This window comes from Lynx canadensis, chromosome A1 (genome assembly GCF_007474595.2).
Source record: "Lynx canadensis isolate LIC74 chromosome A1, mLynCan4.pri.v2, whole genome shotgun sequence".
Taxonomy (NCBI): domain Eukaryota; kingdom Metazoa; phylum Chordata; class Mammalia; order Carnivora; family Felidae; genus Lynx; species Lynx canadensis.
Genome location: NC_044303.2, coordinates 27,712,123 through 27,730,955, shown reverse-complemented (window position 1 = coordinate 27,730,955; position 18,833 = coordinate 27,712,123). Strand labels below are relative to the sequence as shown.

General features: G+C 41.7%; 1 protein-coding gene across 3 annotated transcripts; it reads left to right on the top strand.

Annotated features, from left to right (window-relative positions):
- Positions 1 to 1,953: 1,953 nt before the first annotated feature.
- FAM216B (family with sequence similarity 216 member B) lies at positions 1,954 to 18,641 on the top strand. Of its 3 annotated transcripts, XM_030311482.1 has the most exons (5): positions 1,954 to 2,047; positions 3,600 to 3,712; positions 6,449 to 6,569; positions 8,293 to 8,366; positions 18,582 to 18,641. In XM_030311482.1, exons 2-5 carry the CDS (start codon positions 3,614 to 3,616, stop codon positions 18,600 to 18,602), a joined length of 315 nt encoding a protein of 104 aa, XP_030167342.1. In that variant the 5' UTR covers positions 1,954 to 2,047; positions 3,600 to 3,613; the 3' UTR covers positions 18,603 to 18,641. The 3 variants fall into 3 exon arrangements, with proteins under 3 accessions (XP_030167342.1, XP_030167333.1, XP_030167327.1); XM_030311473.1 differs by lacking the exon at positions 18,582 to 18,641 and having other exon boundaries at positions 3,606 to 3,712; positions 8,293 to 9,908; XM_030311467.1 differs by lacking the exon at positions 18,582 to 18,641 and having other exon boundaries at positions 8,293 to 9,908.
- Positions 18,642 to 18,833: the final 192 nt, after the last annotated feature.

Genomic DNA, 18,833 nt, shown 5'->3' with positions numbered 1-18,833 from the left:
TCTAAGTTCTTGAGCCTCCCACCTGACATCACAGAAACAAGAGGTACCTCTTAGATTTTCGCTGATGGTATCCCCATGTGTTGGTTGGCTAGTGTCAACATCTCCCAGCTTTGCACTTACCGTTCTATACCCTTCTCTTTATCATGGCAGTGGGAAGACTGCAAAATGCATTTTGCAGAGTCCCTTACCAGCTGGCATCCAATGGGGGACAGAAAATGGAAGGTGAGAGGAAAGGAGAAACTGCTTTCATGGTTTCTGCTTACGTCTGTGGCAGTGGAAGCATCAGCAACCATGGCAGGGACAGTAGCAGCAGGGGCAGTGGTGGGGGTGACAGCCACTGCAACATCAGCATTTGGGACAGAGCAGGGAAGCAAGGTCACTGGTTGAGTGCCAGGTACTGAGGTGCTACTCAGGCCGTGTTCCAACGGAACCAGCCTGGATGGCACAGTATGGACTCTAGGGAAAATCATTTTCCCTTTTGTCCTCCAGCTCTAGGTGTGTTAGTGGTTGAGTGGAATTGCCTATCATTGCATGAGCAGGCCTTTCTTATTTTGCTCCTCTAACCCACTCCAATACTTTTTTTTTTTTTAATGTTAATTTATTTTTGAGAGAGACAGAGTGTGAATAGGGGAGGGGCAGAGAGAGAGGGAGACACAGAATCCGAAGCAGGCCCCAGGCTCTGAGCTGTCAGCACAGAGCCGGGCACGGGGCTCAAACCCACGAACCTGATCATGACCTGAGCCAAAGTCAGATGCTTAACCAACTGAGCCACCCAGGCGCCCCTCCAGTACTTTTGAAACAGATTCCTTACATTAAGTTCTTTGTCAAACACCTAGATCTGTTTCTGTTTTCCTGGTGGTGCAGGGACTGATGCACACTGCTATGAATCAGCCCGTGTGTGTAACAGTCAGCAGATGTGGTATACCCTGGAAGGCATTTCATCATACGCTGGGAAAACATTCAAGGAAGATTCAATTGACGATGTCAACTCTGCATTCAATTGTTCTTTATCTCTCAGTAGAGAATCACCAAACTCTCAGATCCAATGAGAGGTTTGTGGTATCCACAGGCTTTTATAGACTCCTGTGTCTGCCATGTTTATTCCCCAGTCTTCAATAACTTAAATTATTGAAGAAAATGCAGACTTTCTGTGTCTGGTGAGTTCTTTCTTTCTTCTGTAAGCTACACAATTCATCACTCTCATCTTGATGAGATACTCCCTTTAGATACTTAAGAATTTTGAATTTGTGGTTTTCTTTTGGTATTTCTTCTTCCATTTTCCCTAGGAATTATTCATTTTTACAGATAATCTGGCATTCAGACGGAGGATTCAGAAGGAAAAAAAGGAAGTCTGTAGTAATAATGCTACTCCAGAGGGAGGGGTAAGATTGCTGTCATGAGTCAGGTTAAAATGCGAGGCTTATGCTGATGACATCAGTGTGGGCAAGATCCTTGTGCCACAGGTTCATTATCATCATACGCAGCCTCTAACCAAGATCCAAAATGAGAATATCTTACTCCTCCAAAAATTAAGAAAGGAGTACTGTCTTGAACAATTGCATAGGTTACCACAGTAAAATTCACGCCCATAGGTCTATATCTAGGAACTGCTTCTTCCTCATTCTGAACAATGTGGGTGAGGGGACTGACTCCAAATCTGGGAAATATATAATGGCCCATTGCCCTGGTGGATTTCTTGACCTTTAATATTCAGCCTCTCTGTCTCCATGTACTTTCTTTTCTCATGTCTGCATATAATGCAGATGTAGTAGATTTAGAAGCTGACACTTGATTAGACACAAAATTTCAAAGGAAAAAGATAAATTGTGCAGTCGAATGTTGCCCAGAAGCAGGGAAAGGCATGCAGCCAAATCCATCCCCCCCCCCCCGCCCCAGCTCCTTGTTTCATCACATGACGTTGCCTAGATATCAGCTTATCAACAGACTGAATTTCGACCGCCACCATCCCATGAAGAAAGAGACCTTGCAAGCAGACTACACTGAATAGGAGTAGCAGCTTTTAAAAGAGGGAAGTTTATAATACAGGGTAAGTCTTTGAAGCAAATCTTTTTGTTTCAGACAGAAGTTATTTGGTAGATTTTCCCTCCTTGAATTTTCCAAGCATTCTAATCAAACTTTATCAGGTATAGTCCACTTGACTAGGTAAGATGGATTTCCTTAGCAATAGCCCAAGAAAACACCCATGAATTGTTGCCACAAGAAAGATCGTCAGTCATTTCCTTATGCTAGTTGAGGAAAGAAGAAATCTTTCTAGCTTTGAAGAATATTTATGCTCTGCTCTGCAGATCTGGAAAATGGGAGGAGGGATACTGAGAAGATCTAAGTACAGGATAGAGTGTCAACTTTTATCACAGAGAATATTAAAAGAGTTATCTTGGTTAGTGTGGTTTCTGAAGTGCACATTGAGGGAAGGCAATATTAAGTACAATATTTATAGTTTAATTTATAAGTTTATATCGTGGAAACAAGACACACAGAGATGTTGGCTGATGTTTTCCTAATAAATTTCTCTTCAGGAAGATCGGAGCCTTAGCTTCATGAATTCAGAAGCAGAGATTTATCACATGTTGAAATACTTCTTCAGCGTGTGTACATGTGGGTGCTTTTATATATGCATGTGCATGTGCATGAGCATATAATAAAGGAGAGGAGAGAGAGAAGGAAGTGGCATGAAGGAGAGCTTTCTATAGCCATGATCTCAGTGAATCAAACAACCCGATGGGGGTAGGTGTTGGCAAGGGCAAAGGTATGAGCAGAGGAGACAACACTTAGAGTTCTCACTCCATGCCTTGGTGACCCTATTCCAATATGTCTATTACTCCTTGATTATTAATTTTTTTTATTATTGTACACATCTCAGATTCCAAACCTAAAACAATATGGAAAGGAAAAAAAAGACTTACTCATAGTCTTTTTTGCGGCTCCTTCATTTTGTCAGGCAATTGGCAAGAAATACAGCTAAGTTTAATAGTTTCTTGGACAGTGCAGTGTCGGAAAACTGCAAAATGTGCAAGAAACGGAGAAAAATGTAAAGGAATACTATACTGCCACTAAAAATTATAGGCTTTTTTAAGGGATATTCAATGAGCTGGGAAAGTGCACAACATATAGAGTATCATCTCCCTTTTCTAAAACCATACAAAATGTACACAGAAAAGAAAGAATAAAAGGAAATCAATCAAATGCCACCAATAGTTATGGACAGTTAGATCATGGATAAATTTTCAAAAATGACATATACTGCTTTTAAAGTCAGATAAAGTAATAACTATTATTTATAACTATAAGAAATAACTTGTGACGGGGAGTGGTTCCCCAGTCTACATGTTGCACACACAAGATGAAGCAGAAAGAAAAGTCCTTCCATAAATAGCAGGTGGGAATAGGGAAAAGTGCAGAACTGAGCAGTCTGGTGAGATCCAATTACTTGGAAACATGTGAGAAAACTTCTTATCCCTTGACATAAATAACATCTATTTATTTGTTTCTTTATTTACTTACTTGCTTACTTATTTACTTAGGTCCCAAAATAGGCTGAACAAAATGCAATTTCATGCTATGTTTGTTGTTCCCTGGAGGCACAGGATAAAGAATGGGAGAAAAACGGAAAAGACAGCAAAAACTTGGGAATGTTCCACGGATTCCTTGCATTCGCGTCCCTTCCTCTGCCTTGGAGACTTCTTTACTGAAGGTATAGCATATCATTCCCTAATGGAGAAAATTTGTAGGTCTCTCCTTCAAAGCTTGAGAACTTTTTTTCATGTCTTTGTTTACCCAGTATTTGGTAACATCGTGCCTGACAAAGGCCCTCAGTGCATGTTGATGGCCTGTGTGGTGAACAAATGAGCCCTTGGATGATCCGATCCTATACCCAGCGCATTTTAGGAGCTCTGTGGACAGTCTTGTCTTCATTGCAAAAGCACTGATGGGTGGCGGGAAGCAACCATGTTATGGCTCCTTGCTAGAGAACGATGTTAGTGCCTTTCGGTCAAAGTTATTTAAAGCCATTCTCATAAATACTTTTTGCAAAAGTTAAGTTCTCTTCCATCGCCTCAAGGAAGGATAAGCAATAGGGTAAGAATATTAGGACTGTTATTTAGGAAGCTCAGATCCCTGCTAAGGAAAGGACATAGCATTCCCCCCCCCCCACCATGAAATAAAACAATAACTGCTAAGATTTTATCTTCTACAATGATTATTCCCATTGCCCTTTGGAGCTTTGCTTTTGAAACTGGCTTGCTATTTTCATATTATATTGTTGTCTGTCATTTGAAAAAGCTTAATTAAGAATTGATTATCTTCTTCAAAGATATTATCTTTTAAAACATCTAATTCACAAACTGTAAAGTTGAAATGATGTCTCAAATTGAGAAATACTTGGCTTTGCTACCTTCACTCTGGACACATTTTCAATATCAAGCTTAAGGTCTCTAGACACCAGAAAATAAATTTGACACACAGGCTTCAACTCCATACCATTTTTTTTTAAGTTTATTTACTTATTTTTGAGAGAGAGAGAGAGAGAGAGAGAGAGAGCGAGCAGGGGAGGGGCAGAGAGAGGGAGAGAGAGAATTCAGCACTGTTGGCACAGAGCTCAATGCAGGGCTCGAACTCATGAAGGGTGACATCGTGACCTCAGCTGAAATCAAGAGTCAGACTCTTAACCCACTGAGCTACCCAGGCACGCCTCCACACCAAATTTCTAACAGATGAAAGTCACTTTACTTTTACATTTGATTCACTTAAATTTAGTTTTCATTACAATGGTTAACAACTTGCTTTGAAAATTCTGTCATTGTTTTGAATTTTTTAGCCTACGGTGAACTTCTTGTTCTTTGATTTTTCTAGAATGCTGATGCCACTATCTCAGTCTCCCCATCTACATACGATAAGCATTGATGATAGATGAGGTATATAACAGAAACTGTAGTCCCAGCCCTTCTTGCTCCTTGCTTGCCCTAGAGGTCAGCCTTCTAAATGCTCTCCCTACCAATGGTCTGTCTTCCCAGAAGCTCATCCTCCACAGCAGGGCCAGCTGCAAAATCTGGTCACATGAAAGGATGACATTTGGGGTTGGATAATTCTTTGTTACGAGGGACCGGGAGGCTGTCTCATGCACTGTGGGATGTTCAGCAGCACTCCTGGCTCCTACCTACTGACTGCCAGTACCATACATCCTCCCTTTCACCATTCATGACAACCAAAAATGTCTTTACACATTGTCAAATGTCCTCAATGGTCAAAATCACTCCCTTTGAGAATCACGGACTTAAATAAAGACCTTCAATGGCTCCTCATATAAAAGATAATCTTTAAACTTTTTTTAAGTATTACTTTTAAGATTTGAGTCGGAACATTACATCTATAAGGCTTTTATGAACTTCCCCTGCCTACCTCTAAGCCTTTCCCAGCTCAGACTCTATATTCTGCTTGAAGAAAAAAAAAAAAAAGTCTGCTTCCCAATATATCCAGATATTTTGTGCCCCATTGGAAATCTGTACCACTTTCTCCCACTAATTAGCCTTTCTTTTTCTTCCAGCACAGTGGTTCTCAAATTTTAGTGTGCTTGTGTCAGAATCACCCAGAGGGCTTGTTAAAACCCAGAGTTCTGGGTCCCACTCCCCAGAGTTTAGGCTTCTGTAGATCTAGGGTGGAGCCTGAGAATTTGCATGTCTAACAAGTTCCCAGGTGATGCCAATGCCCTTTGAGAACCAGTATTCTGGTTCTTTGGGGGAATTTCTCCTCACCCTAAGACTCCGATGTTTTGGTCAACTCATTTAGAAAGCCTTGCACAGAGTTTATTTTCCTCCTCTGTGTTCATAGCACCTTTTAACTAATAATGCTGAACCTTTATCACATTACCCATCCACTCATCCAGCTATCTCCCCTGCTTACTGACAACTCTTGGTGGGAAGTTCTCTTGACCCCATTCAGAAGCCGGATCTACGTCAGGCCCTGTGTAGATTCTCATGGCCTACCTTCTCCAACAAGGATCATAACAGATAAATAAAATTATAAGATGTTGGAAATCCTTAGATCTCTCTCAGCCCAATACCTTGACCTACTTACTTAACCTAGAATGTTTGCTTATCCATTTTTACTATCACACAGGCCAGTGGAAGTTGTTTAAATAAACTAGGGGAAGAAACTACCCAGTGGTTGTTTTCCAATTGTTACATGTATGTGTGTGTGTGTGTGTGTGTGTGTGTGTGTATACGTGTGTGTGTATACATGTATATATACACACACAATTTGTATATATATATATATACACACACACACATATATACATAAAATTGTTATACATACATATGTATGTATACATATATATATCTTATTTCCAAAAGAAGTCAGCTTTGAATACATCACACTCGTAGTCCTAGAGAATTCCACCAACTCATCAAAATCACCTGCTGTGCTCTGACAGGACCTAACCCAAGGGCAGCAGCGCTACTTTTACAGCATCATGAGGATTTACAATTCCAGGCCCCTGTGGGAGGCCCTGCAGAACCGCTATATTCACAGCCTTCGGCACCAGCAGCTGCTTGGTGAGTTTTAACTACCTGACCCAAACCAGGCACCTTAGGGAGGGACTCGTGTGCTGCAGCCGGAAGTCAAGTTTCCAGATAAATAATTCAAGTAGAATGGCCTCCTCTGCCAGTGTGCTATTTTATAACATGGCTGGCAGGCCATGTTTAAAAATGATTATCCCTGACAATCCTAAGCAAGGCTTTATGGGTAAATTAAGAGGGCTTCAAGAAATCAGAGTATGGATTGCCATAAAATGTCAACAACTGTCTGAGATTTACAGGCACTTGATCTAGTAGAGATGGCAATGGGCTTAGGCAGATGGTCTAGGCTCAAACCACAGGTCAGCCGCTTGCTGGATGTGCGAATTCAGAGGCTTGGTTTACTCACAACAATAACAGTTACGTTTCGTGAGCATTTCCCACGCTAGAGACCTTGTGCTAGGAGCTCTACACATATAATATGTAATATTATATATTATACATTTCCTCCCCAGTTCACAGCAGTGGGGAACTGCAGCTCAGACACGTTATACAACTTGCTCAAGTCGTAGAGTGAATATCAGGGCCGTCGCCTGCACAGATCGTGCATTTTCACGCGCATGCTCTGACATCTCTCTTCTTCTAGCAACCTCATGGGATTTTATGAAGCACAAATGAAATGATGGTTGCAAAAGATCTTCACAGACTTTAAGCAACAACCTTGTGAAAGATGTGACTGGCGTTGAGTCTCTTTTCTTCTAGCAAATGACTTCAGTCTCCAGCTGGCCTCTGTCACTGGAAGAGCTTTCTTTTTCTAAGCAGCTCACTTAACATTAGCACATCAAACTTACATTGTTGTTCCTGCGTTTGCATAAAAGACACGGTTTTTGCAAATGGTTGAATAACAAGAACAGTAACAATAGGTATCTGTTATCAGGCCTTCCTATCTGCCAGGGACAGTTCTGAGCACTTTGCAAATGTTGTCTTACTTGAAACTCAGTCACCTCCATCCAAAAGGTAGGTGCTTTTATAACCCACATTTTGCAGAAAGGAAAATTGAGAGGTGAATAAGTTAAATCACTTGGCCAGGACCATGTGACCAGTAAGTGGCAGAGCTCGATGCAGCCTGCTCAGGATTGCCTGAAGTCTTGCAGAAGCATCATCTACTAGCTTTGTTCGTAGAGTAAAATTGCATAGAGGCCAAGGAAACCCGAGCAGAGACATTCAGCGTTTAGTGCGCATAAGATCCACCTGCGTGAGATATCAAAATGCAGATTTCCAGACCTAACTCTCTGAGTTTCTGATTAGGAAAGTCTTTGGCATAGAGCCAGAAATCTGAATTTTCAAAAAGCGTTATTAAATGTGGCCTCAGCCTGATGATTGTGTCGTGGCTGGTCTGCAGCCTACACTCTAAAAACACTGACAGAGATTCAATATATCAGTTTCTGGCTTGAGGAAAATTTTGAAAATGAAGATATGCAGGTCAGGCTCAGAGGACTCATGGCCCAAGTCCCTCCCCAACTGATTTGTCGTGTTGATCAATGACCATGTATTTTTTAACTTAACTGAATGAGCAATGCAAAAGAAGAGAAGTACACTGCCTGTCTTCAAAGATCCTACAACCTGGGTGTGTTAAACACAATGGTTTCTACCCTGCAGAGTAGAGGAAATTTTATGGGTTCGTAAACATTTGCAAGGTTGTTTGCTTATTTGTTTTGTAAGATTGTTGACTTTGAACTTTCTCTCATTTCTCTCCCCTTAGGCCACATTACTCAACAGGAAGCTTTGGCTTGTGCTGCTGTGCTTAGAGATTCAACCAAGAGAGCCTCAGCTAAGGTAGCTCCCCAAAGATCCATCTCCCAGAAGCCTTCAGCCATGACAAGAACAGGGCTGTCAGCACTACCTGTGGTTCAACGCAGGGCTAAAAGTGCAGGGCTTGGCTACCTCAGAAACTGAGGTTTTGCACAAGCTCTGAAACAGGTGCTTTGCCCATGTACCCCGACATCTAGTGGGTGCTCAGTACCTATTTGGTGAATGAGAATGGAAAAAAAAAAGTAACTTCTAACACAAACCCCATACCTAGGAATAATCTCTCTCCCACTCACATACATTTTACCAGCAAGAACAAGTAGAAGGGTTTAAGAACAGTGGAGCTAAACGTAAACAAGCCTTTTACTCCTCATATAATGTGCAGAGTGAAATGACTTCTGAAGCTTTCCAAATAAAAGCTGCCTTTGAATTAGAACCTTCCAGAGAAATCCCAAGAACCGTGAAAGGGAAAAGTCATCACAGGGTGCCGGGTGCCCGGTCCCCGGGTGACTGCTGAAGCCACCCACTGCAGATTCGGAAAATACACAAACCAGTACTGAGTTAACAGTGAGCATGCGGGATGGGTTTCCAGAGCCTATCATCTCAGCAGAAACTGGGCTGTGTATTTCCATATCCTCCTTCCTCTCTTCCTTCCCATCGAGCAGTAACATTTAATTTGGCCCCAAATCTTCTGGGTCTTGCCTGACTCAATCCCTTTGTGTCATCTTGAAACTTGGACTTATCAACTTGCCACAGCTGGGTTCATCTACGGAGCTGGAGTTGATCATGACACAGGCAAAAGAATTCGTGCACGCATCTTTTCCTGGCAGCTGAAGAAACACTCTCAGCAGAACGAGAAAGAGCCCCCAAAGAACTGGTCTCAAGTCTAACCTTTCCGTGGCCTCACTGGTTTTAAGCGAGCACCCAAGACCAGACAAATAAGCAAAACAAAACAAAAACAAAAAGGAGATAACAATGAATCAAAACAACATACAGTGGTACAGTGTTATATGAGTTACATTTAATTGTTATTTTCATCACTAGTGATTTTTTTTTCTGTGTGGAAAGTTAGACACCAGTGCTCACATAAAGTAAAACATTTAAAAATGCCTTTACTTCATCTTTATGCTAAATGTTCAACCCCCCTCCCTCATTTAAATCAGCCAATGACTTTGTCATGCCTGTAAAAGGAGTTGCTTGAGATGGAATTATAGACTTGTTTGACGAGGGATATGCTGACAGGGATCTGGAAGGAAGATGCTGTACCATTAGAAGGAAGAAAAAAATAATCTCATCGATGATGATGATGATGTTCTCTCTGCAACCATTCATAAAGAATAAAGAAGTTTCTTGACCTCTGCAAATCCTGGCCCTGACTCATGTACTCTATGTAGCTTTCCAGTTCTAAGAATCATTAGATAGGCTTAAAAGAAGAAAAATAAATGAAACTATAGTGAGCTATAGGGTAGCCCTCTTTAAGGGACTGAAGCACGTGATAGATTTAACTTGACCTATACTAGCTTTCCCACTGCTTCCAAAATGGGCCTTTTATCCCGATGAACTTCTTGCATGCACTTTTTAAAATTGAAGTATGGTTGACGCACAACGTTACATTAGTTTCAGGTGTACAACATGGTGATTCAACAACTCTAAGTGTTATGTTATGCATGCACTTTTATCTTAGACTTTTTTTTTTTTTTGATGGGCATGAATATTTGCTGTGTAAGCCTTTGCTAGTGATGCAGAATATTAAGGAGGCCACTTAGGATTCTGAGCAGCATCCCTTGCGTCAAAAATCTCAGAAGCACCTTGTTTCCAATAGAGGCTTCTAAGAGCTAATTGGTAAGTGAATGTCCCAGGCCCATAAAAAAAGGACAAATCTAAGTCAGTGCAGAAGGCCCCACTTACTGGCTCTCCCTTCTGAGAAAATAATGCCCTCCCAGTTGAGCCCCACCCCAAAGGCCTATGAGGAATATGACCGATTATGGTGCTAGATGAAAGGCGCTCATTGAGAGAATCCTGAGAAAGACAGACAAAGGGGAACAGAGGATAATCTGTAACACCACAGTCTGCTTATCTATTCACTAGTTGATGAACACTTGGATTGTTTCTAGCTTTGGACTATTACAAATAAAACTGCTATAAATATTTTAATATAGGGGCGCCTGGGTGGCTCAGTCAGTTAAGCATCTGACTTCGGCTCAGGTCATGATCCCATGGTTGGTGGGTTTGAGTCCCACATCGGGCTCTGTGCTGACAGCTCAGAGCCTGGAACCTGCTTCGGATTCTGTCTCCCTCTCTCTCTGCCCCTCCCCTGCTTGTACTCTTTCTTTCTCTCTCTCTCTCTCAAAAAAAAAATTAATATGAGCTTTTGTGTACACATAAGTTTTTATTTCTCTTGGATAGATATCCAGAAGTATGATTACTAGGTCGTATGCTAGATTTAGATTTAACTCTATACACTACTGTCAGAGTGTTTTCCCAAGTGATCATCCCATTTTGCATTCCCACCAGCAATTATAAAAGTTCACGTTGCTCCACATCCTTGCAATGTCAGACATTTTACTTTTTTTATATTCTAGTGGCTATGGCTGCTGGATGAAGATATTATCTATCACTGTTAAGTACAGACCTCCTTATTAGGAACCATAGCAAATTTCAGGGAAGGAGTTCACGATAGACAAGGAGGTGGTGACGGCAGTAATCTTGGAGATTCAATAGAAGAAATTTCAACGTTTAGCAGTCAACGTTGATTAAGCAACTGTCCAGCTATTTTTTAGGGCAGCAAAGACTTGGAGGAGGTGAGGAAGAAGAAAAGGAAGCAACCCCTGTAGGAAGAACTATCCCTGGTTCAAACTGCTTAAACACACGATACTGGGTTCAGTGTGTCCTCAGTACCTTCTCTCTTTTCCTTGTTTATGTTGCTCTTCGGGTTCAGCAACCATCACTCCACCACCACCACGATCTTTATGCACTGTATTAGTTACTACTGAATAAAAAAATCATACTAAAACACAGTGACTTCAACAAGATTTACCCTCTCAGTTTCTGTGGTTAGGAATCTGGGCAAGACTTAGTTGGGGCTTCTGGTTCAGGGTCTCCCAAAGATTACAGTCAAGGTGTCAGCTGAGGTTGTGGTCTTATGTCAAGATTCAACCAGGGAAGGATCAACTGGCTATGGTGTAGAGGCTCCCCTCAGTTCCCTGCCACATAGGTCTCTCAATAAGGCAGAAATGGCAATAGGCCACAATAAATCACAAATGGCAACTTGTTTCATCAGAGTTAAAAAACAAAAGAGCATGAGAGGGGGTAGAAGATGGAAGTCACAGTCTTTTATAACCTACTCTTGGAAGTGACATCCCATCACCTTTGCTATATTGTACGCATTAGAAACAAGTCACTAGGTTCAGTCCACACACAAGAGCAGCAGATTACACAAGGGCATGAATACCACAAAGTGGGACCACTGGCAGCCATTTCAGAAGCTATCTACCAAAGCCAGCACTAGGGTGAGGTGAGTGAGGTACCTAGGGTGCAAAATAGAAGGAAACACTCTTTAATAAAAAAAAATAAAAATAAATAAAAAGTTTATTTATTCATTTTGAGGGGTTGGAGGGGCAGAGAGAGACAGAGAGACAGAGAATCCCAAGGAATCTCCTCCCCGCTGCGAGCAGGAAGCCAGACGCACGGCTCGATCTCACAAACCTTGAGATCCTGACCTGAGCCAAAATCAAGAGGTGGCCGTTTAACTGACGGAACCACCCAGGCACCCCAGAAACACTTAATCTTACATGACCCCAAGAGTGAATCCCAGACAATTGCCCCCCAGAGACCAATCCAATTTTAGTCTTCACCCTGCTGCCTTCCCCATGCACTCAGTACCCTTATGCTAGCTTCTGACAGCGCTCCCTGCCTAGACATCCAGTCTGAGCATGTTTTCTCAAACTACTGCCCTGTGCTGCATACTTTTTTCTTGCCATGACCCTCTCTTGAAACTTAGCTGATTTGTGTTCCAATATTCCAACATGCTGTTAAGGAAAAATTGATTTCAGATAAGCCTGAGACATTTAATAATTACCTACTTAAATGTTATCTCTAGATGTAGAGCAGTATTTATCAAAATACAATTCATATACCAGACTCACTTAGGATGCTTAAGGAAAATGTAAGTTCCCATCTTCGAACTGGCTCCCATCTTCGACCCAGTGAATCAGAATCAGAGAGGTAGCATTCTAGGTGCTACTTATGTTTACTAAAGTATGATAGCATGTAAGAAGGGACTTCAATAGCCAGAAGGCTTTAGCCTTAATAAACTGAATTTCTGTTTTGCAAGTCTGGCAAAGATTTAGGACCAAGGACTGCATGATAAGAGTGGCTTTTGGGATAGAGAAAGATTCTCCATACTGACCTTCAATAAATCACATAAATAAAATGCCAATTATTCTCATTCAAAGCCAGACCAATGGCATATTATAACAGTACTTTCTACTAAAATGATTTATGGTTCCTAGATGTGGTATTACGAAATATGCATTACCATTCCACCAAAGCGAATCCTGACTTGGTTTTCCCTCCCATTTCCTATTGTGACGAAGGCCATAGGAACAGGGCCAAGAGTTCCTGCACCTTTTCAATTAAAATGAGTTGCTAATTGCATCAGTGCTTGTAGAGGAAACCATTATATTGGCCTCATTGACTCTGCCTTACCCCTTAAATTACAGTCCTGTTGCCTGAAATGTAATCAATCCCTATGTTCGAAATCAATCCCTTGTCTGCCTCCAGAGAACTGTCGCTCATTTTTCTCCACATTAGGGCTACCATACTGTACCAGTTACACAACGGGTCCAGTCAGGTCAGAAGTAGAGGAAATCCCTGTAGCTATTGGAAATCACAGCTTAGGAGCAGGGTCAGAGGCTTTACCCAATTGTAACTAAGCCAAACATTCAGCTATATGGTGTGAGTTCCAGCATCCTCCAGGCCCATGGGGCGTGGTTCTCTGAGGGGAAATGAGTACCTGTTTACAAACAGAGGGTTCTAGAGAAAGGCACCTTCCACCTTGAAAATAATGTAATGAGCCCAGAAACATGATCAAGATGGCTTGACAAAGTATCATAGAAAGCCAGTGGCGTTTCAGAAGCCCGGCTTTGTTGAAGGAGAAAAAATAAATAAATACCACTGTAAATATATTACCTATTTAAATTCTATAAGTGATTACAGTATGTGCTGCATTGTATATTTATGTAAATAAGGAAGAGCAGAAGGCAAAGTCCCATAAGTCCAGGGTTCTCTCTGAGGCACAAGGTTGGAAAGGAAGGGGTTGTGGAGAGAGGGAGGGACAGCTGCCGAGAGGTCAGATGGTATGCTAAAGGCTGGGAAAAGGTGCAAAATGTGCCTCCATTTCCTAACTGAAGGGCCAGCTTTTTGCTGAGAGATACGTCAAATGGATTGTGACCAAGATCATGGAAATGGTGGTCAAGAAACACATGAAACCAGACCAAGAGTTAATTAAGATCGAAAAAGTCTATGTATAATCTATGTAAGTTAAACGAGCTTTAATTTTGGTAAGAAAAAGTCAGGTGTTAAAACTCAAGGTATCAGCTTCCTTCCCATGAAACAGGAGAAGCGCATACACAAAAAAAGAAAATGATTTTCGTCTTTAGTGCAATTCTGAAGGCAATCTACATGATTGAAACAAGTAAAAAAAAAGTTTTTAGACTTTACATATTATTTCAAAGTTATAATTTTATGATTAACTGTCTCCTGGTGAGAGGGCAATATTAAGTCATCCTTCTTATGTCGTTTATTCATTTACAGTACCTGAGAGCTACTGGAAATAATATTTATTAACTGTAACGTTTACAAGCAATTAAATTTGGCGGCAGTGCAGAGAGAATATATATTTTGTGCTGGAAAATAACTCTGGGAAGAAATTACAGCTTGGTCATGGAGACACTTTAATAAACTTTAATTGGTAAACAGTAGGGAATCACTGGTGGTGTTTTTAGTAGGCGCTTGGCCTGAGAACTGATTTCCAATACTGAGCAGGATGAATCCGAGAAGATGAGGAAAGAATCAGGGAAACGACTCCGGCATCTGTCCTCATTTTCCAGTAGCAGAAAATAAGGAGGACCAAACCCAGGAATGAAATACAGGGAGAAAAACCAAACGATCTGGTGGCAGAAGAACCGGGGACTCAGGCTGGGTGTGACAGAACAGACCAAAAGGACCACTGGGAGACCTGGGGGAGAAGCACAGGGCCAACAGCCCCAGGAGAGCTGATCTGAGGGACAGTGAATTATTGTCTGGTTTTGGACAAGTTGAACTTCAGGTCTCTGCATTCTGCAGGTATTGGCAGGGGGTGAGAAGTCAGCCCTGGGGGTGGTGCAGAGGCAAGAGGAGGGGAGATCCCCAGGGGAGAAGAGCAGAGATGGAACCCAGGGACCAGAAAGGCTGTGAGGCATGGAGCCCTACAGACCAGTGTGCTTGAAAGGGATTTTTCAGGGAGGTAGGAGAGCCAAGTCCAGGGAAGAGGGAAATTAGAAAAAGGAAGGGCTAATGGCTGCCTGACGAAGATGAAGGCTAACATGTGGCCACTGGGGATGCCAATTAGGAAACCTTTGGTGACCTGAGCAAAGCAGTGTCATTCAGGCATGAGGGTAGCCCCTGACCTGTAAGGGGTGAAAGGCTGGGGTGTGATGAGAGCACAGGGATCCACAGGATCAATCCAGTTTCAAGCAATCTCAAAACTGCGTGGTCAGCATCCATTCATGTTTCTGTATTCTTTCATTCTGCTCAGCCTTCCTAGAAATTCCTATTTGAATCCCATTTTCACCATTCACTATTATACAGAGCATTTTCCTTGCACCACAACGGAAGGCGTTTTCAAAAGCTGATACCAGCCGAATGCGTTAATGGAGTCCCATGATGAAATTCTATCAGGCAGAGCATATTGTTATTGCAATATATTTTATTATTCCATTAGTACATGTTATAAAATACGTACTTACGAACAATTACTACTACAATTTGATATATCCAATCCATTGATATAGGAATTTGGAGCAACAGAGTCGTTTTTAGTAAAGAAATTGAGACGAGTAAAGGTGAAATTCAAGATTCTATAGCATGTGTGAAATGAAATGATCCATTTTAAAGACTGGATATAACTATGCTTATACAGATACACTTCCATTTAGGACAAACCGTTCCATTTATAACTGTGAAGAATACATTAAAGCTACAGAATTAAAGTCAGATAAAAATCTCTTAACAAAATGTCAACTGTTTCATCCACAAAGAACAGCAGGGAGTTTCTTTTAAAAAAGCCTCTTCTTTTTTGACTAATGGTTTAAAAACTCATGCTAATTTCAGTAAATTTCAGGGATGATTATAATCAGCACTTTAAAAATGAGAAAATGAGTGATTTAAGATGTAGACTATATAAAAAATCTAGACTCTGTAGAAATGATCAAAGTCAGTGAAGATATGGAGCAGGGGGGTTGTGAAAAGGACACTAAAAGTTGATGCAGAATAGAGATATAGGAAGCACTTTAGATGGAGAAAAAGATGAATCAATTAAAGCAGGAACCATGCTGTTTATTGTGATAAATCATATTAATAGAATTCTTCTGACCAAGATATTCAATTGAAAGAAAGAGAGGGGATGTGTAAATAAATCAGGGTTTTAATTGACTGCCCCTGCTTTCAGATGCAGGAAGTTAACGCCACACAGTCACAACTGAATCTGTGTCGCCACAAACACACGCTTTGGCAGGAGCCCCATGCATGTGCAGTTGTGTTGACGAGCGTGCTTACAGCAGGTTCTGAAGACTAAAATGGTTCCAAAGAGGAGGAAAGCATGGGAATCAGAGCTTTGTTACGCATGGCATTCGAATCATTCTAACAGCAGAGGGATGCAGTTTCATAAAGCCAGTCAAACCAGCTTCACAGCTTTTCCTTCTAGCTCCTTCACCAGACATTTCTTGACTGCTGGTGAGGAGACAGGTCCTGTGGCGGACCCTGAAGATTCCGTATGGAATGAAACGCCTCTGCCTAGGCTGTCTTTGCTGCTCACCTCGCAGCCTTGTGACCCTGACTACCTAACTGGGCTGTGACCAAGCCCAAGGCGACCTTCTCCACAGGTGCCAGGGAAGTGTGGCTGTGGACTGCAGGGTCGGCTCCTATGGGAGTGCTCAGTGAGGCCACGGCCAGAGCCCCTCTACCTCTGCAGGACCCACTCCAGTGCGAGAACAAAATGAAGGGTCCCCACAAGCTGCAGGGGAGCTCACCTACAAATCTTTCTTCTGCCTTAACACAGGTTATTGTGGCTGCATTGGCAGGATTATTTGTCATCAGAACTAAGTGCCACATGATCTTGAAACAGAACCTGGGCAGAAGTATACGTTCTGCTCCCCATGTTTGCCTTTAAAGTACTTAGTGCAATCGTTGAGAGCACGGTTATGGAGTTTGGTCATCAAGGTTGAATTCTGGATACCTCACATAACAGATGTGTGGAAGCACGTAAGGGGCTGCTCCTCTGTGTCTCAGTCTCACCATCTGTAAAATGGCAATAACAACAGTTCCTATTCTGAAGAGGTTTGGGAGGATTAACACACAATGCCTGACGGTGTGTATATTAATGTTAGCTAACTAAATTGGTTTTAGAAATATAATAATTGTGGTAACAGAACAACCAATACTCAGTATTTTTAGTGTTTTATCATTTACTGGGCACCTTTAAATAGCTCACTTAATCAAAGGGTAAGTGTGGTCAAATGGGTCTTTGAAGATAATTTTCCAGACAAAGATTATAATGGCTATCAGCAGGTAAAGTCTCATCATCTCCAATTTCCAATCCTGGTATATTTTGGAATATATATGACAAGAGAAGAGCAGTAAGAGTGATTGGATAAATTGGGAGTGGAGGGGTGGGGAGAGCTCCAAACTGGAAAAAATCCAAATTCCATCAATAATAAAATAGATAAGCAATTGGGGTTAATTCGAACAGTAGACTATTCCACAGCAATGAAAATGAGTCAATTATATGGGGCGGCTGGGTGGCTCAGTCAGTTGAGCATCCGACTTCGGCTCAGGTCATGATCTCACTGTCTGCGAGTTCGAGCCCCGTGTCGGGCTCTGTGCTGACAGCTCAGAGCCTGGAGCCTGCTTCTGATTCTGTATCTCCTTCTCTCTCTGCCCCTCCCCCACTCATTCTCTCTCTCTCTCTCTCTCTCTCTCTCTCTCTCTGTCAATAATAAATAAACACTAAAAATTAAAAAAAAAAAAGAAAGGAAATGAGTGAATTATAACACACACCACCATGGGTGAACTATAAAAACATAACATTGAGTGAAAGAAGCCAGGCAAAAATACATATGTGTTATGATTCTATTTATATCAAAAGCTAGTATTTTAGGGATGCATAGTGACTACCATAACATTGATGGGCATGACTACTATGGGATGGAAGACTTGGTGACAGACAGGGCCATGTGGGTAATAGGGGATGCTTCTGGAATTCTGTCAATATCTTCTTATTACTTGGTCTACGTGGTGGTTATTTAAGTGTTTGCTCATAACAACTTGTAATACTACCTATTCATTTATGTTTAGAATTTTTTACATAAGTTGAAACAAAAAGTTTATGAGGAAAGATCCTGGGAAGCTAAGCCAGGAGTGAGTGGAATAAATCTCTGTTATGTCTATGTGCCTCTCTCTCTCGGCATCATTTTCTGCACATATCCCTCTAACTCCTTTGTTCCTTCCACCAACTCAATTCCCAGCATCTCCCAGTCATAAAAGTTTGAAGGATAATTATAAATAAATGTAGATCACCGCAGTGCGCTAAGGATGTTCTCACAGTGTACGTAAGGGATCTGATTCTTTTAAATTTTTTTTTTTAACGTTTATTTATTTTTGAGACAGAGAGAGACAGAGCATGAACGGGGGAGGGTCAGACAGAGAGGGAGACCCAGAATCGGAAACAGGCTCCAGGCTCTGAGCAGTCAGCACAGAGTCCGATGCGGGGCTCGAACTCACATACCGCGAGATCGTGACCTGAGCCGAAGTCGGACGCTTAACCGACTGAGCCACCCAGGCGCCCCAGGGATCTGATTCTTAAATGTAAAGACTAAAACCTGGATAGTCAAGATGATGAAGAATGCTGCTGAAAGATGCTCTTTTGAGAAGAAAACTGACAAACATATGTCCTAATTTAGATAATCTGCTCCTCTTCTATTTCAGACTCCACGTTTACTCAGCTGACCTTTTTTCGAGGCGCAAAAGACTCCTGGATAATAACAGTCCAGTACAAGTCGTTCCCACGTTCCCCTAATGGCTCATGGTGACAGCATTCTGCTGACCTATTTGTAACATCCTGAACAGAAGAAAGCTTTTTTGGCCTAAACCTAGTGACCTTAAAAATACCTGCACTAAAATGTTGACCTCCTTTGGAGAAATCTCTTAAATGTATATAAAAGGATAATTAAACAAAAT

Coding starts and splice junctions, on each gene's coding strand:
- FAM216B (XM_030311473.1), top strand. CDS start 3,614: ATGGGAGAAAAACGGAAAAGACAGCAAAAACTTGGGAATGTTCCACGG. Junction 3,713..6,448: donor TGGAGACTTCTTTACTGAAG/GTATAGCATATC, acceptor GTGCTCTGACAG/GACCTAACCCAAGGGCAGCA. Junction 6,570..8,292: donor TCGGCACCAGCAGCTGCTTG/GTGAGTTTTAAC, acceptor CTCTCCCCTTAG/GCCACATTACTCAACAGGAA.